This window comes from Lacerta agilis, chromosome 1 (assembly GCF_009819535.1).
Source record: "Lacerta agilis isolate rLacAgi1 chromosome 1, rLacAgi1.pri, whole genome shotgun sequence".
In the NCBI taxonomy this organism is placed as follows: domain Eukaryota; kingdom Metazoa; phylum Chordata; class Lepidosauria; order Squamata; family Lacertidae; genus Lacerta; species Lacerta agilis.
In genome coordinates this window covers 65,752,943-65,773,689 of record NC_046312.1, presented here as the reverse complement: position 1 = coordinate 65,773,689, position 20,747 = coordinate 65,752,943, and the positions used below count along the sequence as shown (strand labels likewise).

Genomic DNA, 20,747 nt, shown 5'->3' with positions numbered 1-20,747 from the left:
CTGGCCAGATAGGAGACTGACTAGAAACCTTACACACACCACTTTGGGTAACATAGAAGAAAGATGCAAATGAGACTACTTATAAACTGCTTCAGTAGAAATGTCCTTGTGCCAGCACTACATAAACTGTAGACCAGCAAGGTGATCGAAGCTCACCCGTCATACTTTGTGACTTTCCAGATGATTGATAATCACCCTGGGGGTTTTTTTGTGCCAAGTGCCCAGCAAAAACAGTTCCTAGTGGACCACTATTTGTAGCTGGTAGCTACACCACCACCAAGCCAGAACTAGACTAAGATGCCATGTTTTGGGCATAGCACCTCTAGCCTCTGGTACCGCATTCTACCCTACTTCTGAATCTACCCTACTTTTCAGATAGATTCATATATGTAATCTTTGAAAGAACTAATTTTGTTAGCAACTTAAATTTTACAATAGGAAACCATCATACTTTAAATTTAAATAATCAGTTTAATCCAATCAGTGGCTGAATTGGCTGTCTGTTGCTCCTACTCCATCCTACAGTTGGATGTCATTCCTTACACGTGAATTGTCTTACTGTTTAGGGGTGCGTGTGTGTAGAGTTTTTAAGGGCAGTAACTATAGTAATGTTGATGTGTTCTGATGCTTCACATGGCAAATTAATAGTAATCAGAATTTTGTTACAAGCACCTGGAAGCATTTCTGTAGAAAAGTTAGGCTGTTTGCCTAAGTGTTTGCAAGAAAACAAAATTGTTAGGAAACACAACAGTTCAAAGTGGTAAACTTAAAGAAGTATTGGTAATCTCACACAAGCAGATATTGGCAGTAATGAAATTTCATGAAAGCGGAAAGTCAGTGGATGCAGGAAAAAAGTGCAATCCTAGACATTTCTACTTGTAAGCAAGCCCACTTCCCAGGCATTATTCTCCAGTAAGTGGATATTGAGCTGCAGCCTGTTAGTTGTATTGTGGTCCCTTTTCTTTCAATGCAGCTGAAATGTAGTGAACATAAGGTTGGATGTTGCCTCCCATGAACAGAAAAGTTCCCTCTATTCTTGGAAGGCTTCTTATCCAACTAAGGAATTCCACAGGCAAAATGGGTGAGTAGGTGGTTTTTGTTGATTTTGCCCTGAATAGCAGGGTTGGGTACCCTCAGTTAGTATGAAAGGTGACTGTAGGAGGAAGGGGAAATGTGTTACATTTCTCTTTCCCCTTTTTTCTGCCATCAGTAGCATATTGAATGGAACCTTGAGTTCTGTCACCAGTGGGAGCAAACTCCAGATCAAACACCTAGGACTTATTATCCCACTAACCTAGAAGTAAATCCTATTTAATTCAACAGTAATAGCTCTGACTAGACAGGTTCTGGATTTTCCTGCAAATGTTAATCTATCTCCTTGTCCTTAATAATGATATGAGAAATGAAGTACTTTGGGTGATCTAGTGTCACATTAGGTTCTGCAATGCGACATCACCTTTCTCTTCTCCCCATGCAATTCTGAAAGCCCCACCGCCACCACCAAGACTGAAGCAGATTTAGGGGAACACTGGGAAGGGAAAGCAGTCACGGACACACAATTGGATGTTGCACTTTGCTGTGAATTATTCAGTGGATGATGTTATTTATCAACATTTTCTTGGCCCAAAAGCTAACTTGCTTTGAGATGAGCCTTTGGACGCTAACTGTGACATGTGATCTAACTACTAGAATAAATTTTAAATGTTCTGACTTTTCTATAATTTCTTCTTGACTTTCCTTGAGTCAGAACCACATTGAAAAACAACTTATGCCAGTTAATAGAGACATTTTGGTGGAAATAGTTCATTCATAGAAGGCAGAAGCATCAGAGAATCGTAGAACTGTAGAGTTGGAAGGGACCCTGAGGATCATCAAATACAACCTCCTGTAATTATACAAATTAAAGAAAATTGTAGAAAGAAGTAAAATGCACAACAGTAAAATATAACACATTTTTAAAAAACTGATCTGTAAAAGTCCCATTAAAATTATTTTGAGCATCACTTCCTCTTTGGTAAGCACTAAAGTCATTAAATAATGCATTACCATTCATGAGTTTTTTTTTCATTCAAGTTTTGAAGATCCATAGGAGCATCACTTGTTTTTGTTTATATCTGTATATATATCTATATCTACAGATATAGATCTATATAATAGTATGGTTCCTTGTTGACTTGCACATCACACAGTCTACATAAATTTTACATAACCACTTTGTCAGTCATTCACATGCCATTGTTTTAATGAAAAAGATGTTACACATTCTGTTGTACTGCATATTTCTATATCTGACTAATTGCTTCCCATATAATAAGATGTTGCTGGGAAAAATACCTCAGCTGTTTTGGTGCAGATTACTTAAGCATTCTAGTCAGCAATTGTTCCCTGAATGGCCTTATTAGCAGGTCATAGTTGTAGTCTAAAAATCTATATTCTATACATGTGATATGCATGCTTGCTTCGGATTGCTTTATATTTTATAGAGTTAAAACTGCAAAATCTGTAATCCACTTCATAGTAATTACCTTCTGATGCAAAGATTGTCGCTTATAATTGATTAAAAAATACTTCCTTGTACTCTGCAATATTTAGGTACAATCTTTTTTAATAATAATTAAAAAAACCAATGGTGCAGAGGAGCCAAGTAGAGTAGTCTCCCCTACCTTCCCCATTATGGTTTGAAGAACAGTCCCTTTGTAAAGAGTCCTTCTCTATCAACAATGACAGAAATTTTTGTTCATGTGGAAAAGCTGGGGCTGTAAAACCTTTGTTCTGTTTGTTCTTAGTGCTTCTCTGAGCTCTCAGAAATGGAGGGAGAAGGGATGAATTGGAGGCTTTTTGAAGACCTTCCCATATCCTTGATCTCCTCCCAAAGTGGGATCCATCAAACAACATGCTTTAGATAGTAATCTTATAAGCTGTGTACCAGCCATTTTGCAATTGGTGAGTTTTCTCTCCCATTAAGCCCCCTATTTATTTAGAAATCAGGGGACAGCTGTTGATCATGAGAGAAAGTGACTTTCAGAACTTTTTCAAATGTCCTTATCTGCCTTTAAATTACTCATTTTACAACATGACAAATGGTGTCTCTGATTTTACCTTCACCAGTGAAGGTGCTTCTAGAATTCATGAGCCCAGTCTTCTGTCAGTTTTCAAGCTCAGTGTCTTAATATTTTTAGTTATTTTTGAATAAAAGACTCAACTGGCATAAATAGAAACTAACAGGTCCTATACTCAGCATTTTTGACAAGTTATTTCATACAACTCATAATCAACCCCCCCCCCCCAATATTATTCATAGTATTGGGAAGAAGAGAGAAATGGGGAATAATGCACTGAGAAAAAATAAGAATCTCTCTTAATTTCTTATGCTAAGAACTTCCAGTTGATATGTTCAAAACATATCTATTGTGCATGCACCGTTTGTGAGGTAGTCACACATGTCTCAAAACAGAAACATTACCTTATTTTATTAAGGGATTTCTGTACCACCCTTCAGCTTTCATTTTCTGAGTGGTGTGTGTATAGTGATAAACCTATTAATACAAAGATATAATCAAACCACTGAAAGCATAAAATCCTTGTAAAAACATACTAAAAGCACAGGAGAATAAAAAGGTCTTTGACTACTGGCAAAAAATGCAGTGCCATCTTTTTGGACCAGGTGAGTTTTCCTGGACCTCCAGGGACAGGACACTGCAACTGGAAATGCCCTGTCCCTTGCTGCCACTTGCCTTACCTCAAACTGTGGAGAGGTCCTTGGAGGAGGTCATTAATGTATAGTCAAATTTATACATTTGTATTACTTGGAGTGACTTACAACAACTAAAAAACTACAAAGCATATGAAATACAACGGTATGTGGGAGTAGGCATTTCTTCAGGTACCAAGACCCAAGAGTCAAGTACTGAGGCATGCTTCACTGTTGCCTACATCTAAGCATTTCTTATCCTCAGAAGAGTCCACCCTCTGCTTCTTAATGAGCCACAGATTTAGTGTGCCAACTAGCTGGAATGAGCCAAGCTGAGCAATGACTTGTTGCATTTATTTACCATTAACAGTGGCACCTTTTTATAAGGATTTATTGAATGATCTAATCACACCCATAGTAGATACACTGCAAAACTACCTGGGACAAAATGATGCCAAAACAGTGGTTCATGCAGAATGGGAAACCTGTAATAAATCTGAATATATATTTTTTTGAAATGGGGAAAGTTGTACCTGACTCCATTTGAGCAGATGGAATAAATGGTTCAACTGGAGAGTTTTTTTCAGCACACTGGCCCAAAATTGATTATGGGGCAGCAGCAGCAGAGGATTTATTTCACTATATTATTGAATGTCAGCTTTATTCCGATATTAGACGCTTTACTAGGGAACATATAGAGAATAAAAGAAAAAAAAGTTTACTACAAGGGACTAACCTGTGTGACATGAAAAGTAGTCTCCTTTGTGACAAAAGCCTCTAGCCTCAGGGAAAGGGATTTGGAATCCAATTCGGACAACTGATAGAATGAATTTATGTCTTTAGAACTGAGAAATCTATCTCCCCTATTTTCAGTTTTCAGTTTTTAGTTTTAGTAACAATTAAAACATTCTGTATTATTTGGGATTTCAATATATTTTGCTTTTATGCAGAAATTAAATGTAGTTTTTGATATGGTATATGGCAGTGGTTTTTTTCTAGAAAAACAGGTGCTGGTACTCGCTGTGAAGTTGTTACAGTAAATGCCACACTTTTAACAACAAAAAAGAGGTGCTAGTACTGCGTACCCTTGAGTACCCCGCGGGGGGGGGGGAGCACTGCTCTGCAGACTAATTCAATAAATTCTACTCCATTGGGTAGCTGCCTCTGTGGTTTTAGGCTTACCAGAAAAATTGAATTTCTTATTCTGTTTTCATACCTGACAGTGCACACACATTTTTCCATATATGGAGCTTTTTAATCTGTGTTGGAAAAATTGCAAGCATAAGCCACCTTTCTCATATATCCATAGAATGATGTAAAGTTAGGCTGTTGGCAGTTTCTACACTGAAATATGCATCTTCTGTTTAATGGGACTTAATATACGCCTAGCTATGTGCAGAACTGAAATCTAAGATTTCAGATTAATATGACAGTACCTTTAAGAGATGATGGAACAGAATTAATACCTTTTAAAATACATCCTCTGCTTAATTTTGCACTTGTTCCTGAAAGATCAAGGCCATCTTTAAACCAGGGGGTAAGGCCATGAAACTGCTGACTGTGCCACTGTGGCTTAATGTGATGTGCAAGATAACAGACTTAGATTGTTCATAAAACCTAATTCTGATGGAACCATCAATTTGTTAATAAAATGTGATGTGTTATTGATCATGATTTGACTGCTTACCTAAGGCAGAATACAAAAGTTGTTTACCCTTGAGTTTTTTCCTCCCTAACCCAGTAGCTGTTCTTTTTTATTTTGTTTATGGATATTATTTTAAAATATTAAATCACCTGTTAAATGAACTTTGTTTGTTGCACAGTTCCACATTATCTGTCTCAGCAGCTGCTTATCTTTTCCTCCCCACTTGATTAGGAGGAAGCTTTACATGCTTTCATTCAACCTGAGATCCTTGATGGCCCCAATCAGTACTTCTGTGAACGGTGTAAGAAGAAATGTGATGCAAGGAAGGTAATAAATGTCTTTTGACAGAACTCTGGACTAACTGGATATATATCCTTGATATTTATCATTGCCATTTTTTCTTTTTCTTTTTTGCCTCAGGGCTTGCGGTTTTTGCATTTTCCCTATCTGCTGACCTTGCAGCTAAAGAGATTTGACTTTGATTACACCACTATGCACAGGATAAAACTTAATGACCGTATGACATTTCCTGAAGAGCTAGACATGGGCTCATTTATCGATATTGAAGATGAGGTAACAAGCTGCCTGCTGGTTGTGTTTTAAGAATTATCTTTATCTCTCAAATGTAGTTTTGTTGGCCTGAGTATCAAACAAAAATCATTTTGAAATCTGTTCCCAGTGTCAAGGCCTAAATATATCATTTCCCCTTTTTGAACTTCTTGGTAAACATTAAACACTGGCTTGTTGCTGTGATGCCTGGTTTAAAAAAATTTCAATCCCAGATGAAAACACCCATTAAAAAATATCTAGGACTATGGAACCAAGTTGGTACTTCTTGCATGTTTGGTCCATCAGAGAGATTCACTGGTAGAAGAGTGGAGGTGATATTTGCCACTCTGCACCCCCCCCCCCCCCGCAAATATCTTCTTGTTCTGGAAGATTCTCCCAGCCCTCTGGAGATTATTCTCAGAGGGGCTGCAAGATGGAGGGGGAAATGGCAGAAAATGCTTTCTGCCAGATACTGCCTCCGCTGGCTCAGAAGCTCTTCTTTGCTTACAAAGGGACACCACTGGCTGTAACCAGTGAGCTGGGCTGTCTGAAGTTAAATCTGCTTTCTGCTTTATTGGAACCTTGAGGTCCAACAACAGGATCCAGATGCAGAATAGTTGTCCATGGATGTAGGAATATAGTTTGAATAAAGGAACAGAGGAACCCTGAGCACATACAGAATAAAATTCCTGGCCTGAATATCAGACTTGAGCTCCTCATTCTTTCATGCCAAAAATCCAGATTTCTTTATTTCAGCAGGGATTTTTTTTAAGGGGGCAGCCTTTTAGCTGTTACTGTTACTCTTGTAAAACAACTAGAAACCCTTGCCAGTCTGCTATAGAGTACAGAGTCCTCAGAGTTGATCTGCCTTCTGCTGACTCCTGTGCAAAAGGCTATTATTGTCTTGTCTTGTATCTTTATCAAAGGGGGTAGAAAAATCAGTGAAGTGTAGCGACATCTTAGCAGCTAAGAAATTTATTATGACACAGTTCTGCGAAAGCTTCTGCCATGATAAATTTGTTCATTAAGGTGTGGCCACAGCTTATTTTAAACTTTTATGTTACAATCGAACAGTTCAGAGGTCAGTGAACAGACAATGAACCCATGGGCATCTATAATGCCCTATTTTCCCTTGCCCCTACATGTACACATGATCATGTATGCAGTTAGTACACGGAATGAGGAGAGGCACTCAAACCTATTTCCCCTGCTTCTGTTCATGCATATTTGGGGGCGCTTGAGTCATTGGAAATCCACATTTATACTTTGAACTTTGAATCCTAGTACTTTGAACTAGATTGGGTCTATGGAACTCTTTATGTTGAAGCATAAGAAATCTTAAGGAATGTGTCTAATGTTTATGTACTATTCAAGAGTACAGCACGAGCATTACATATACGAGCATTACATGTATAGGTCCTTAATATTTTCTAAACTGCTTCTGGTTACTTATTTTTAAGAAGTCTCCTCAAACAGAGAGCTGCACTGACAGTGGAGCAGAGAATGAAGGCAGTTGTCATAGTGATCAGATGAGCAATGATTTTTCAAATGATGATGGGGTTGATGAAGGAATATGTCTGGAAAGCAATAGTACTGCTGAAAGGATTTCAAAAGCTGCCAGTGAAAAGGTACTTTGTAAAAATGGCTGTGTGTGATTTGCTCCACCCAATAATTGATTATGTTTTTAAAATGTATGCCTTATTGAGAGAGTTCTGTTATGCTATCAATGAATAATACATATTCCAGAATTTAGAATCGTAGAATGGTAGAGGAATCTCATCCAACCTCTGGTTAAAAAAGAGGCTACCACCTCCCATGAGAGTCTCTTCCACTGTCAAACAGCTCTTACTGTCGGAAAGTTCTTCTGATGCTTAGTGGGAATCTCCTTTATTCTCACTTGAATCCTTTGGTTTGGGTCCCAGCCTCTGGAAGAGGAGCTTCATCCTTCATGTGACAGCCTTTAGATGTTTGAAGATTGCTATCATATCTCCTCTCAATCTCCTCTTTAGCAGGTTAAACATACCCAATTCCCTTAACTTTTCCTCATAAGTTTTGGTTTCCAGACCCTTGATTATCTTGGTCGCCCTCATCTGCACACATTCCAGCTTGTCAATATCCTTCTTAAATTGTGCCCAGTACACAGTACTCCTGGTGTGGTCTGACCAAGGCAGAATAGAGCGGGACTATTACTTCCTTTGATTGAAACTCTATATTTTTGTTGACACCAAATCCCTTTACAACCTTACTGTGTAAAACTGGCCTGTCAGGTGTTGAAAATGCTGAAGAAAAACATCACTACAGCTTTATGACTGTCTAATGTTTGTAGAATATAATGTATGGTCAAGTCAAAATTGTAGTGCTTGGATCAGAAGGCAGGACTAATCTTCATGATATCTACATAAAAACATGATATACATAATGTGGGGATAGCAAAGTCATTACCCAATCTAGGAAAATTCCTTCCTCCAGATATGACCATTAGTTGTTTCATATAGCGCAAGGAGGAGGAACAGCAGTATTGGCTAAAAGTTACCAGTTTGCTATGAGGATGGGGCTGCTTCCCTACATCAATATAAAAACTAGCTGCTGTCCAGAAAACTTGGTATACAACTGGCTGCAATAATGTGTTTGAAATATTAGAAATGGTTCATAAGCTGTCTTCAGCGTCAATACCACAATCCAATGCTGTACTATACTAGTAAATTGGTGAAGGAAGAGAAATGGTTTAAATGTTTTCAGATGGTATTATGACTATGTTAGGGGACAGGGTCATAATCTAAAAAATTTCTACAATTTTTTGAAATGTGCTGTTCCAGAAGTATTCTGATAGATACTCATAGGTGTGTTTAAATGTCCATTGAAAGGAGTTACTTAATGGTGTGGTAGCTACTAAGGAATAAATTTGAAGTATTAATACTAACCTTTTAGAGCATGGTTGCTATAATCAAGAGAGATACCGTCAAACTTGAACAAATCTTCTTAAAATTTAATTTTATATAATCCTGCAAAAAAATTAATTGTAGCCTTTTTCTGAACAATGTTTGTTTCTACCGTCTCACAGAATTTATTATTATATGAACTGTTTTCTGTCATGGTTCATTCGGGAAGTGCAGCTGGAGGCCATTACTATGCATGCATAAAATCTTTCACTGATGATCAATGGTACAGCTTCAATGATCAACATGTTAGCAAGGTAAGTTAATTGTCTTATATTTGGTTTCCAGTCTCTGAGACATAGTGCCTGCACTCATGTAACTATAATGGCAGCACCCATAAGGTAGTGGGACATATTGACAGGCTTGGGGTAGGGGAACATGAAGATTGCAGTTCAAAAAAACTGTTCAAATTCCAAAGCAAATGCAGTTAATTCTCTATATTGCAGGTTGGAAAGGACTGTGGCTGTGGCAGACTGCCTTAAGATAGTCCTGTAGTGCAGTTTATTCTGCATACTGCAGGGTAGGGTCTGAGTGGACTTGCCACAACATTGCAGCATTTGTCTAGAAACATTAGATGGAGGTTAGGCTAAAGTGGAGAGAATAGCTTATATCAGCCCTGTAGTGTAGCCCATAATTAATATTGCAGGTTAGATATGCTATTGTAGCTGATGAAGTAATTAACAGGGAAAATATGTGCCATCTTTTCCCCTAGATAACTCATGAAGACATTAAGAAAACTTATGGCGGAACATCTGGAAGCAGAGGGTATTATTCCAGTGCTTTTGCAAGGTTAGGAAAGTTTAAATACACTATAAAACTTGTATAGTACAACTGAATTAATATAATTATATTCAGAGCTATGGATAAAAGGTTTCTTAATATGTTCTGTTGAGTTGAAGATTTGTGTCCCCCCCCCTCAAAATACTTTGATTTCACCCCTAGGTAGTCTCTAGCCTAATCAAAGAGGTGGGTTTTTATTGTTAGGTCTTGAGCTTCGCTATGCTAATTGTAAAAAGTGTTTGTGTTATTAAGACTTCGGTATGTTTATACACATTTAGTTTAGATATTGTGTGCAGGTGTGGTTTTCCCCCCACATCCACAGTAGATACTGACTCTGAAATCTTCCCAACAGCTCTACAAACGCATACATGCTTATATATAGACTGAAGGATACAACGAGGAATGCAAGTAAGTGGTGTTTTTCATAAATATAGTTTCCTATTTCACAACAAATAAAACTGCAGAAATGAGAAAACACAACTGTTCCTTTTAAAATAAAAATTAATTCACACCATCTCCTTTTTTTTGTTTACTAAGTTTCCTTAATGTTATACATCAAGCTAAATACTTTAAAAAAAACACACACGCAACAGAAACTCTTTACAAAACCCGTGTCTTCACTTACACAAATACTTTTAAAATGCAAGTCAGGGCATGTTGTGCTAAAATGTTAAAACACTACAACAGATACTGAATTTAAAGGTATGGTGTTTCTGCTGTTGGCCTTGAGATGGTCTTGAAGGCGCATGATGCAGCTCTGCTGCTAAGGGTAATGGGATATGTGTCAGTACTGTTTATCAGATAGGCTGCCTGGAAGCAGTTATGTAAGGTGGTTTGATCTCTATTTTAGATGAAGAATAAGCAAAGTACTGAATGTTCTGAAAGAGCAGCTCATTTGAACTTTTGCCTATTTGCATTGTTAGAGTTCCTAGAAGTGACTGAATATCCAGAGCACATTAAAAGACTCGTAGAAAAAGAAAAGGAGTTGGAAGAACAAGAAAAGAGACAACGTGAAATAGAGCGCAATACTTGCAAGGTTTGTTCTGACATGTTTCATCTCAATAGAATTTGTGCTTTCCTATGTGGTGGAATTGTGCATTGACATCCACCCCCCCCCCATGGAAATCAGTCAATACTCAATCCCAAATTAAGACAGCCATCACCAACCTAGAGCTCTCCAGATGGTATTGGGCTGCTACTCCCATCAGCTCCTGTGATTTTCTTCTTCTTTTAAAATATAAAGATGATTAAGTTAGAGAGGATTATTAAGTATTATTTATTTATTAAATTTCTATACCACCCTTCATCTGAGAATCACAGGGCAGTTTACAATATAAAATAGGTATCATATAGTTCAGGGGTGGCCAGCTCCCAAGAGACTGATCTACTCACACAGTTAAAGACTGGCAGTGATCTACCCCCTTTTGGAAGGGTTTTTAAGAAAGAAAATCCCTGTTTTAAGGGAGGAGGGAAGCACTGTTTTTTAGGGGTTCAGGGCAAAAAAATGTTGAGCTTTTTTGGGGGGGAGTCAGACTTGTTGAGCTTCTTTGGGGGGAGCCAGTGATCTACCACAGATGACCAGTGTTCTACCAGTAGATCAAGATCTACCTGTTGGACGTGCCTGATATAGTTGATAGGTAGCAATAATTTTCTTTGCAAAAATGGAGATCAGCAACAATACCAACTGTTAATGGAGAGAAAGAAATGTGGCCATTTGTCTCTCAATAGCCATGTTAACTCATTATATGAGATTTAAGGCAGAAGGCAAGCGGAGAAAAGCTAAATTTGGAGCAAATAGGCAACCATTTGTTGAAAATAGCAAGGATTTAGTGCTAATCCAAATATATCGTACTTTTACTCTATTTTGAAGTTGGTTTTTTTTGAGGATGGTTGAACTATTATTTAATCTGTTGTCAAAAGGTTATGATCTAGATTCTTAGTGCTTTTTTCCTCTGCCTTTTCACTTCAATTCCCATTAAAATTGAATGCATGTTTCTAATTAAGCAGTGTTTTTTCATTAAAGAAAAATAAATAAATAGCAAGGATTTAGTGCTAATCCAAATATATCGTACTTTTACTCTATTTTGAAGTTGGTTTTTTTTGAGGATGGTTGAACTATTATTTAATCTGTTGTCAAAAGGTTATGATCTAGATTCTTAGTGCTTTTTTCCTCTGCCTTTTCACTTCAATTCCCATTAAAATTGAATGCATGTTTCTAATTAAGCAGTGTTTTTTCATTAAAGAAAAATAAATAAATAGCAAGGATTTAGTGCTAATCCAAATATATCGTACTTTTACTCTATTTTGAAGTTGGGTTTTTTTGAGGATGGTTGAACTATTATTTAATCTGTTGTCAAAAGGTTATGATCTAGATTCTTAGTGCTTTTTTCCTCTGCCTTTTCACTTCAATTCCCATTAAAATTGAATGCATGTTTCTAATTAAGCAGTGTTTTTTCATTAAAGAAAAATAAATAAATAAATTTACAAATCCCAGTAGTTTCACAGAAATTCTTTTGTAGAGCCAAAATGAACTATTTTTTTTTTATTTGCCTGAAAATATTACAGAATTCATGAGTATGAATAAATGCATCTCTTCAGTTTGCAAGAAACACGCACTGAGTTACAGGAGTTTTTAACTCTAACCAGAAATTCCCTTTTAATGTGAAGAGATGACTTTCTGTATCCTGTAGTATTTGTCTCCACAAAATAGGTGTAATATATGCAGATCAGTTACATCAGAGGTCATTGATACCTTAATTGTCTGCATGTTCTCACTTGATGCTGTGCTAACAGATTACTGTTACACTATAGATTTCTAGGGACCTAGTTTGCCCAAGTACAGTAGGTCTAAATTTTCATTAATTGCCTTGTTTGACAATTGCCCAGTTAAGAGTTCCAGTAACCCGTAGTTTTATTAGGCTAAGAACAAGCCATATGCCTGCATGCTTTTCTTCAACTTCCGTCTTCCCTTTGTGAACCCACCTTCTGCTCAAAATGGTCGTGCATAGAGCATATTTCTCTAAACATTGCTAGATACTACTACTACTGTATTTTTATAATTTCATAAATCATACCTATCAAATGTATTTAAATCTATTTGACTTGATCCTTTTGTTTATGACTATACAGATAAAATTGTTCTGTTTGCACCCTGTGAAACAAATAATGATGGAGAATAAACTAGAAGTTCACAAGGACAAGACTCTGAAGGAAGCTGTCGAGATAGCCTATAAGGTACAGTATAATGTATTTCACATTGTAATTTACACACTGGGTATAAATCCATGTATTATTGGTAAACCTTAACTAATTAGCTCCGTCTTCATTAGACAATAGCAATACTGAAAGTAGAATTTTCCTGGCCCACTTTTTAGTAGGGCTGAGGGAAATCTTGACATGTCTAGACTGAGCATACAAACACCTCTTAACATTATATTTATTTCTCATATTTTCTTAAACTCAAGGTTGGCTAGAACTACTTGATCACATTGTAAAACTCAAAATAATAGTGCCCTTTTACTCCAGTTCTGACTGAATACTTGCTCAGAATTTACTGTACATTTCAAGGAATTATTCTTCATCTTTGCATTTAGATAATGGATTTAGAAGAAGCGGTTCCCCTGGATTGCTGTCGTCTTGTTAAATATGATGAGTTCCACGACTATTTGGAGCGATCATATGAAGGAGAAGAGGACACTCCAATGGGAATCTTGCTTGGAGGTGTTAAATCAACATACATGTTTGATCTACTCCTGGAAACAAGGCGACCAGACCAAGCTTTCCAGTGTTACAAACCTGGTGGTAAGTAATATTTCTTAAAGATTCCCTGTGTATGAATGAGAAGTATTAATTCCTTCAATAAACACGCTTAATTTAGCTGAACAGAGAGATGTTTGAATCAGTCTTCTGAAATCATTTTATAAAATTATGCTATGTGCTTTATCTGAAGAGATATTAATTTATCTACTAAATGGCTGCAGCTGTTGAGATGATGACCTTTCTTCTTTTCATGTGATGTGTCTTCATGTGTGATAATTTATTTTCTTATTCTGATAGAAGTCATGGTAAAAGTTCATGTTGTTGACCTAAAGCAAGAAACTGTGGTTCCTCCAATTAGTGTTCGTGCTTATTTGAACCAGACAGTTACGGAATTTAAGCATCTCATTTCAAAGGTAAATCAATTGCATCATCTTGTGTTATTGCAAAGTTCACTCTTGCATGGCATTTATGTTTTATAAAGATATAGCAATATCTATATTGCATAAAATGTACCCTGAAAAGAAATTATATGCAGATTATCTTTTTATAGCCCGCTTGCAAAAAATGATTAACAGTATCTTATTTCTTTCGGCCTCCTTAGACTGTACATTTGCCAGCTGAAACAATGCGGGTTGTGCTGGAACGTTGCTACAATGATTTGCGTCTCCTCGGTGTGGCTAACAAAACACTTAAAGCTGAAGGCTTTTTTAGGAGCAATAAAGTAAGATTTATGTTAAATTAGTTTTGTCTTGGGAAGTGCTAATGCTGTTTCTTAAATCCACTGTATTTCAACATGTGTTTTAAAAAGAAACACCCTATATCTCAAATAGCCTATGAAAACAAAATGAGATGGGGTGGCTTCCAGAGAATAACATTGTCTAGATTTCAGCAGTATTGGCTAAGACCATAAACCTGTCCTGTAAGAATAACTTACTGGTAATTGACAGATGCATCCTTTGTGTATTTTCATATCTGAGTGCTCTATATATAAATTCCTTATGAAACAGAATTTTTCTTCTTCATTTCATCTCTATATTTTAGGTATTTATTGAAAGTTCAGAGTCTCAGGATCGACAACTGGCATTTACAGATTCACAATTATGGAAACTCCTAGATCGGCATGCAAATACAATCAGACTGTACGTTTCATTACCGGAACAATCTCCTGGATCACAGTTCAGGCGGACAGTTTTACAGAAAGCCAGTGGAGACTCTGGAAATCTAGATGAAATATTACCTCTAGGTAATATGAAATCAGTAGAAGCTATCCTAGAAGAAAGCACTGAAAAACTTAAAACCTTATCTCTACAGCAACAGCAGCAAGAAGGGGATAATGGAGACAGCAGCAAGAGTACAGAGGCAAGTGATTTTGAAAACATTGAATCTCCTTCAAATGAGGTAGACTCATCAGTATCAGCAGAAAACCGAGAACTTGAAAACCAAATACAGGTTTCTGATCCAGATAATTTCCAGTCAGAGGAGCGATCAGATTCTGATGTGAATAATGACAGGAGTACAAGTTCGGTGGACAGTGATATTCTTAGTTCCAGTCACAGCAGTGACACATTGTGCAATGTAGACAGCGCTGCTATACCCTTGGCCAATGGACTTGACTCACACAGTATAACAAGCAGTCGGAGATCCAAAGCCAACGAAGGGAAAAAAGAAACATGGGATACAGCCGAAGAGGATTCTGGAACCGACAGCGAATATGATGAAAGTGGGAAGAGCAGGGGAGAAGCACAATATATGTATTTCAAAGCAGAGCCCTATACTGCAGAAGAAGGTTCGGGAGAGGGGCAAAAATGTATGTATGAAAGGCAAAATATATGTTTTGAAATGCACATTTTTATTATTTTACATTTGTATGCCACCTTTCAACAAAATTTGTAAATTTACCCACACATGTATTTACAAAATGGAGAAGATGCTCCTAGATACTCAGAATGATATCCAATTTTGGCTCACCAGATGTGACAGAACTTTCCTTTCCTCTTGTACACTGTACAGTCCGCTGCATCTCTGTAACTAATTTGGACGGTCTGGTCCAGGGGTCAGCAATTTTTTTTCAGCTGGGGGCTGGTCCATTGTCCCTCAGACGTTGGGGGGGGGGAGGACTATATTTTGAAGGAAAAAAATGAACAAATTCCTATGCCCCACAAATAACCCAGAGATGCATTTTAAATGAAAGGACGCATTCTACTCATGTAAAAACACGCTGATTCCCGGACTGTCCGCGGGCCAGATTTAGAAGGCGATTGGGCCGTATCTGACCCCCGAGTCTTAGGTTGCCTACCCCTGGTCTGGTCCCTCAATCCTCTAGAGCAGATTTTGGAGGTCTGCAGGATATGGAGGCCCCACTGTGCAAATGAAAATCTGTTGTGCAGTGGGCTGACACTGCTGGATATTGCCCTTTGCAGAATATAAGAGAATGAGGTGTGGAGAATTCTCTACTGCCCAATATTTTATTGGAAACCTGCATGGCTAATCTTCATATTTTGGCAGAGTATTTGCATTTGAGAGAAAATGGTAGGTGCCATTCTGTAGTTGACAGGAAATGCTGCAAATATGCCATGCCTCCTCTGTGTGACAAAAAATGGGGAAAGTTAGAGACTGTTCCTTTTCGGGAGGAGGGGATGACATTAATGATGTGTTCATCCTCCCCAAACTCTTGGGCCTGTGTGCCTGTAATTTGGCAAACGTGATTCATTTCAAAAGGGCAATTATGCCTATAAAGTTTATCCACTTCTGTCAAAAAGGAAAGTGTCAGGCTTTGTTTGTTTTTTGTTTCCTAATAGTGAATGGGGGTAGGGTTAGCAAAGCAGATATCAACATCCATTCCATTCTACTTTTTGCTGAACTAGGGTTCACAGTCTGTACTTAGTGGAGAGCACTTGACGATGATTTCACTTGACACTGCTACATTACAGGAGTAGCATAGTAGATATTAGCAAGTATACATTATGCACAAAGAATTTCATTGGGTTTGTTTATTTGTTTCTCTTCTTTGCCTTAGGGCTATTGATTCATGTTGATAAAAGAATTACGCTCTCTGCCTTCAAACAACACTTGGAGCCTTTTGTTGGCGTTCCATCCTCTCAGTTTAAGGTCTTTCGAGTTTATGCCAGCAATCAGGAGTTTGAGAGTGTTCGGCTGAATGAGACCCTTTCATCCTTCTCAGATGACAACAAGGTTAGCAAAATATGCTGTTAAATACTGAAATACATGTAGTGAGATCCAGAATATGGGGATTATTCAGATATTTTACATGTGAAGCATTTGTCTCTGTGTTGCAATATAGGGACTTAGTAGCTACATAGGAAAAACCACATTCTACAACTAGGGTAATTTATGAAACTTTGTTAAATATAATATATATTACATAATTGAAACTGTATTTTCTCTTCACGTTACTTGTAGCTAGATGACTGGGGTGGGTCATCTAACCCAAATAGTATATTCCACATTAAAAAAAAAACATCCCTGACTTGAGTCTGTTGGAACACCCTTTTTAAAGCTTCTTGCCACACCTTCCTTCACCCTCCTAAAATCTGTGAATCTAAATTTTGTAGTGCAACCATTCCCTCATGCCTGTAATATCAAAATCACAAAAGTCTGTGGGCCTTCTGGTGGTTATGATTCTTGCTGCATTGACTAAGGGCATCAACTTGACCCCCACATTGTGGGGATGTATCTTGTGATATGTCATATTACACGCCACGTGTCCCGCTCCCACCTAGCGTGCTAGCGCTTGTGTGCCGGGCCAGGATGCACAGGCATCCTGCCACCGAGATGCTGTCACTTGCACACTGGGTGGGGAATGGGGAGTGTTGAGCTGTGCTCTGCGCTCAGACTCCTCCCCGCGCAATATCGGGCAGGGAGGAGCAAGCGAAGTGCAGCCGCTGGGCTCCATACTCGGCCTCCTCCTGCCCGTGCAACATCAGCAAGGAGATGGAGCGGGGCCACAGGATTTTGAGGGACCCCAGGCCCTTTCTTGAAAAATTTTGGGGGGCTGAAGACTCCACAAACCCCACCACTTGACACACCTGGTATTGACTGTATTCCATGTTGATGATAAGAGACAGCTAACATCTAATCTTGTTTCATTTTCCCCATCCCTAATTTAAAAGATAACAATTCGGCTTGGGAGAGCATTGAAGAAAGGTGAATACAGAGTCAAGGTTTATCAGCTCTTGGTAAATGATCCAGAGGTAAGTAAAGTCTGAAAACTCTTGTGTTTGGGCTAGCTTATCATCTGAAAGTTGGACCATTTACAGTTTAATTATTTGAGTATGTGCATCTTTTTATGGGAACCACTGTGATGAAAAACAGAAATTGTGTTGTGCATTTAACATATAAATTGTGGCATGAATCTGTTGTTACTTAGTTGCCACAGAGAAGGTGCAGATTCTAGAAGCACAAAGTCAATGGAATGCATTATTGCATGCAACTTAGCACATTAAAAGTAATTCATTATCATTCTAATTAGCCTCTGACTGTGCTCACATGTTATGGTGAACCATAAACCATGGCTTACTATTGCATGCTGCTGAATTGTTCTTCTTTGCTCCACCCATCTTTGAACTGGGAACAAAAAAACCATATGAGCCTTGGTTTACTGTGATGTATGAACCAGCACTCAAGTTTTGTTTCTTAGCTACTCCCTGCACCAATGGAAGGAATGGTTGAATATGAGCATGAGGAAATACATAAAATAAACTAGTCTAATGTTGTTTCCCCATTACTAACAATCATTGGTTAAACCATTGATGTTGAGTTTGTACAACACAAGACAGTGACATGTATTTTCCTTAATCATTAAATGGACATGACACATAACAACCAACGAGTAATTTGCACTTTTTAAGAATTGCATTGCTTTATTACTGAGTTCTGCATACCTGATAAACAGAAATCCTAAATAGTCTTTGTCACATTGGTGGTGATCATGTGTGGAGACCATGGGGTATTTTTTTCAATGCTATGGAAGCTATGGCAGCAGCCCTGTATTTTATAACTCCACCTTTTATGAGTGTGTCAGAGAGTGATTTTTCTAATAAGCTTAATAATTTTACATTTGTTTTTGCAGCCCTGCAAGTTCCTTTTAGATTCTGTTTTTGCTAAAGGAATGACTGTGCGGCAGTCAAAAGAGGAGCTACTTCCTCAGCTCAGGGAACAGTGTGGACTAGATCTGACTATTGACAGGTAAAACATGCTACAGTGAAGTTTATGTGAGGTGCCTAAAGCCTGAACTCAAGATGCTTACAAAAAAATGGGGTACCATTGATTTTTGCCATTTAAAGCAAAAAGTATGGGGAAATGCTACTTTTTTATTACGTGTTTTAAAATTAAATCTTGAGCAAATATAGTCTGACATGGGAAACCTAGTTTGCTTGTTTAGTGTTGTCATGGACACTTAGCACAACGTAGCACACAATATCTGTCTTTGGATCAGACTTTATATTGTTTCTCATGGAACAAAATCTTTGCTCTATTTCTGCAAGTTCAAACATTATCCTAAAAAACAAAGGATTCCATATGGATATTGAAAAGTTGTATTGGCCCCTCTTAGCTCAAATTGGCTAAGTGCTTGTAGTAGAACACATGACCTTTCCCTAATGTAAATAAGGCATTATTCAGATTAAATATTGTGCCCTTAATCTTGATCATGGTTTTGTTTATGGACATATGCTAACATTTCTACAAATCCTTTTCCTCTAGATTTCGCCTGAGAAAGAAGACCTGGAAAAACCCAGGAACTGTTTTTCTGGATTATCATGTTTATGAAGAAGACATTAATATTTCAAGTAACTGGGAGGTTTTCCTAGAAATACTTGATGGTAATAAGATTGCAGAGTTAAAAATATTTAGCTTAACTGTTGGAAGCTTTTAAATTGTACCAAAATTAGCTAGCTATATTATCAGAAAATTATCAGTTTTTTAAAAACTCATTTTAGTGAGACAAAGTGCAGCCAATGTGTATTAATGTATTATATTAATTCAAAAGGGACAAATGAGTGGCAGGAGCTGTATTAAATTGCTTGACTGTGTGAGTGAGATATCTTAGCATAATCAGTTTTGAAAGATTGATAAGCAGGAAAGAAGTTCAAATTGAAAACTAGATTTAAAACCTATAAATGTTATTCATGGGTATCCTTAATGAATTTTGAATATTTGTTCTGCAAATAGTTTTTATTGACACTACATAAATATTTAGTTCTGTATCTGTGGAACTACTTGCTCAAAGTCTTTACAGTATCTCAGATATTTTCTTTTAATTTTTAAAAAAATATAAATCTTTATTAAATATTTCTTTTAAAAATTAATGTCTATTTTTAGTGACACTTATCCAAAGATATACAGAAGTTCATACCCCGTACAAAGTATCTTTTTATAATACTCCAGAATAAAAGAAATAGTTTTAAAATCTAATCTAAAAAGTAACAGAAGCGAAAGGAAAGGAAAGGGGGGGGGGAGAGACAAAAGAGAAAATTTAAAAAAATAAAAATATTTCTGGTTCTCTGTTCTTCAGCTAAATATAGTATGCCATTAACATCTAATTATTCTATTTTCTATAAGCCAATTTTTTTTTTCAATCTTCAAATCCAGATATTGCAAGTTCATTTTCTCTTATGCAAAAAGTCCTTTTACTATACTTCCGATTCTTAATAAATGTCAATGATTTTTCTCCGATTAAACACATTAACTTTGCTATCTCAGCTAATAAGTTTATCAAATCTTCTTCAGGAGCAGAAAAAATGAAATCTATGTCACAGCTTGCTGTTCTGTCAAGAAGGTGGAGGCCATCAGATATGAAGCTGGATCCATTTCAGGAAGTAGTTTTGGAGAGCAGCAGTGTTGATGAATTAAAAGAAAAGGTAAATTACAGATCAGTCCTATGGAGGTCAGGGGGAGAGTCATCCAGCACCCTACCTGCTAATTGTGGTCAGGGCAGCTTTTGTTCTCTTTACCTCTCCTATTGACACCAATGGTGCAAAACACATTTTTCAGTTCAAGAGTCATTGCATTTATTTATGAGCAACTTCTGGGGATTGCATGCCAGTGGTAGATGGGGTCAGAGGCAAAGGTGGGCAGAAAAATGTATGCTACTCTTAACCTTTCAGCCATACAGAAGTCAGAGGTTTCTATATGCACACACTTCTTGCTGTCTTCCATTTCAAACAATCAAGAGTGATCAGTCTAAGGATACATTGTAGCCAGAAAAGAGCATTTGGAAGAGCAGGATCAGTGACGGATGTGGACTAGGGGGAAAGGATGTGACCTAGGAAAAGTCCCAAGGGCTGAATAGAGAGGCCTGGATTGCCATATTTGGCCCCCGGTTCTGAGTTCCCTGCCCCTCCTGTAGTTAATTGATTAATCCCAACTG

At 37.5% G+C, this 20,747-nt stretch overlaps 1 protein-coding gene across 3 annotated transcripts in view; it reads left to right on the top strand.

Annotated features, from left to right (window-relative positions):
* USP47 (ubiquitin specific peptidase 47) overlaps positions 1-20,747 on the top strand; it is a 47,264-nt gene that overhangs the window by 22,541 nt on the left and 3,976 nt on the right. For 2 of the 3 annotated variants that reach the window (XM_033152418.1, XM_033152436.1), the window contains 17 exons: positions 5,568-5,663; positions 5,757-5,909; positions 7,346-7,513; positions 8,947-9,078; positions 9,534-9,610; positions 9,954-10,009; positions 10,525-10,637; positions 12,731-12,835; positions 13,195-13,402; positions 13,658-13,773; positions 13,962-14,081; positions 14,402-15,167; positions 16,377-16,552; positions 17,491-17,571; positions 18,450-18,565; positions 19,082-19,200; positions 20,108-20,238. In XM_033152418.1, the coding sequence (XP_033008309.1) occupies positions 5,568-5,663; positions 5,757-5,909; positions 7,346-7,513; positions 8,947-9,078; positions 9,534-9,610; positions 9,954-10,009; positions 10,525-10,637; positions 12,731-12,835; positions 13,195-13,402; positions 13,658-13,773; positions 13,962-14,081; positions 14,402-15,167; positions 16,377-16,552; positions 17,491-17,571; positions 18,450-18,565; positions 19,082-19,200; positions 20,108-20,238 (2,733 nt within the window). The remainder of the gene's footprint in view (positions 1-5,567; positions 5,664-5,756; positions 5,910-7,345; positions 7,514-8,946; positions 9,079-9,533; positions 9,611-9,953; positions 10,010-10,524; positions 10,638-12,730; positions 12,836-13,194; positions 13,403-13,657; positions 13,774-13,961; positions 14,082-14,401; positions 15,168-16,376; positions 16,553-17,490; positions 17,572-18,449; positions 18,566-19,081; positions 19,201-20,107; positions 20,239-20,747) is intronic. The other variant, XM_033152427.1, reaches the window with a different exon arrangement.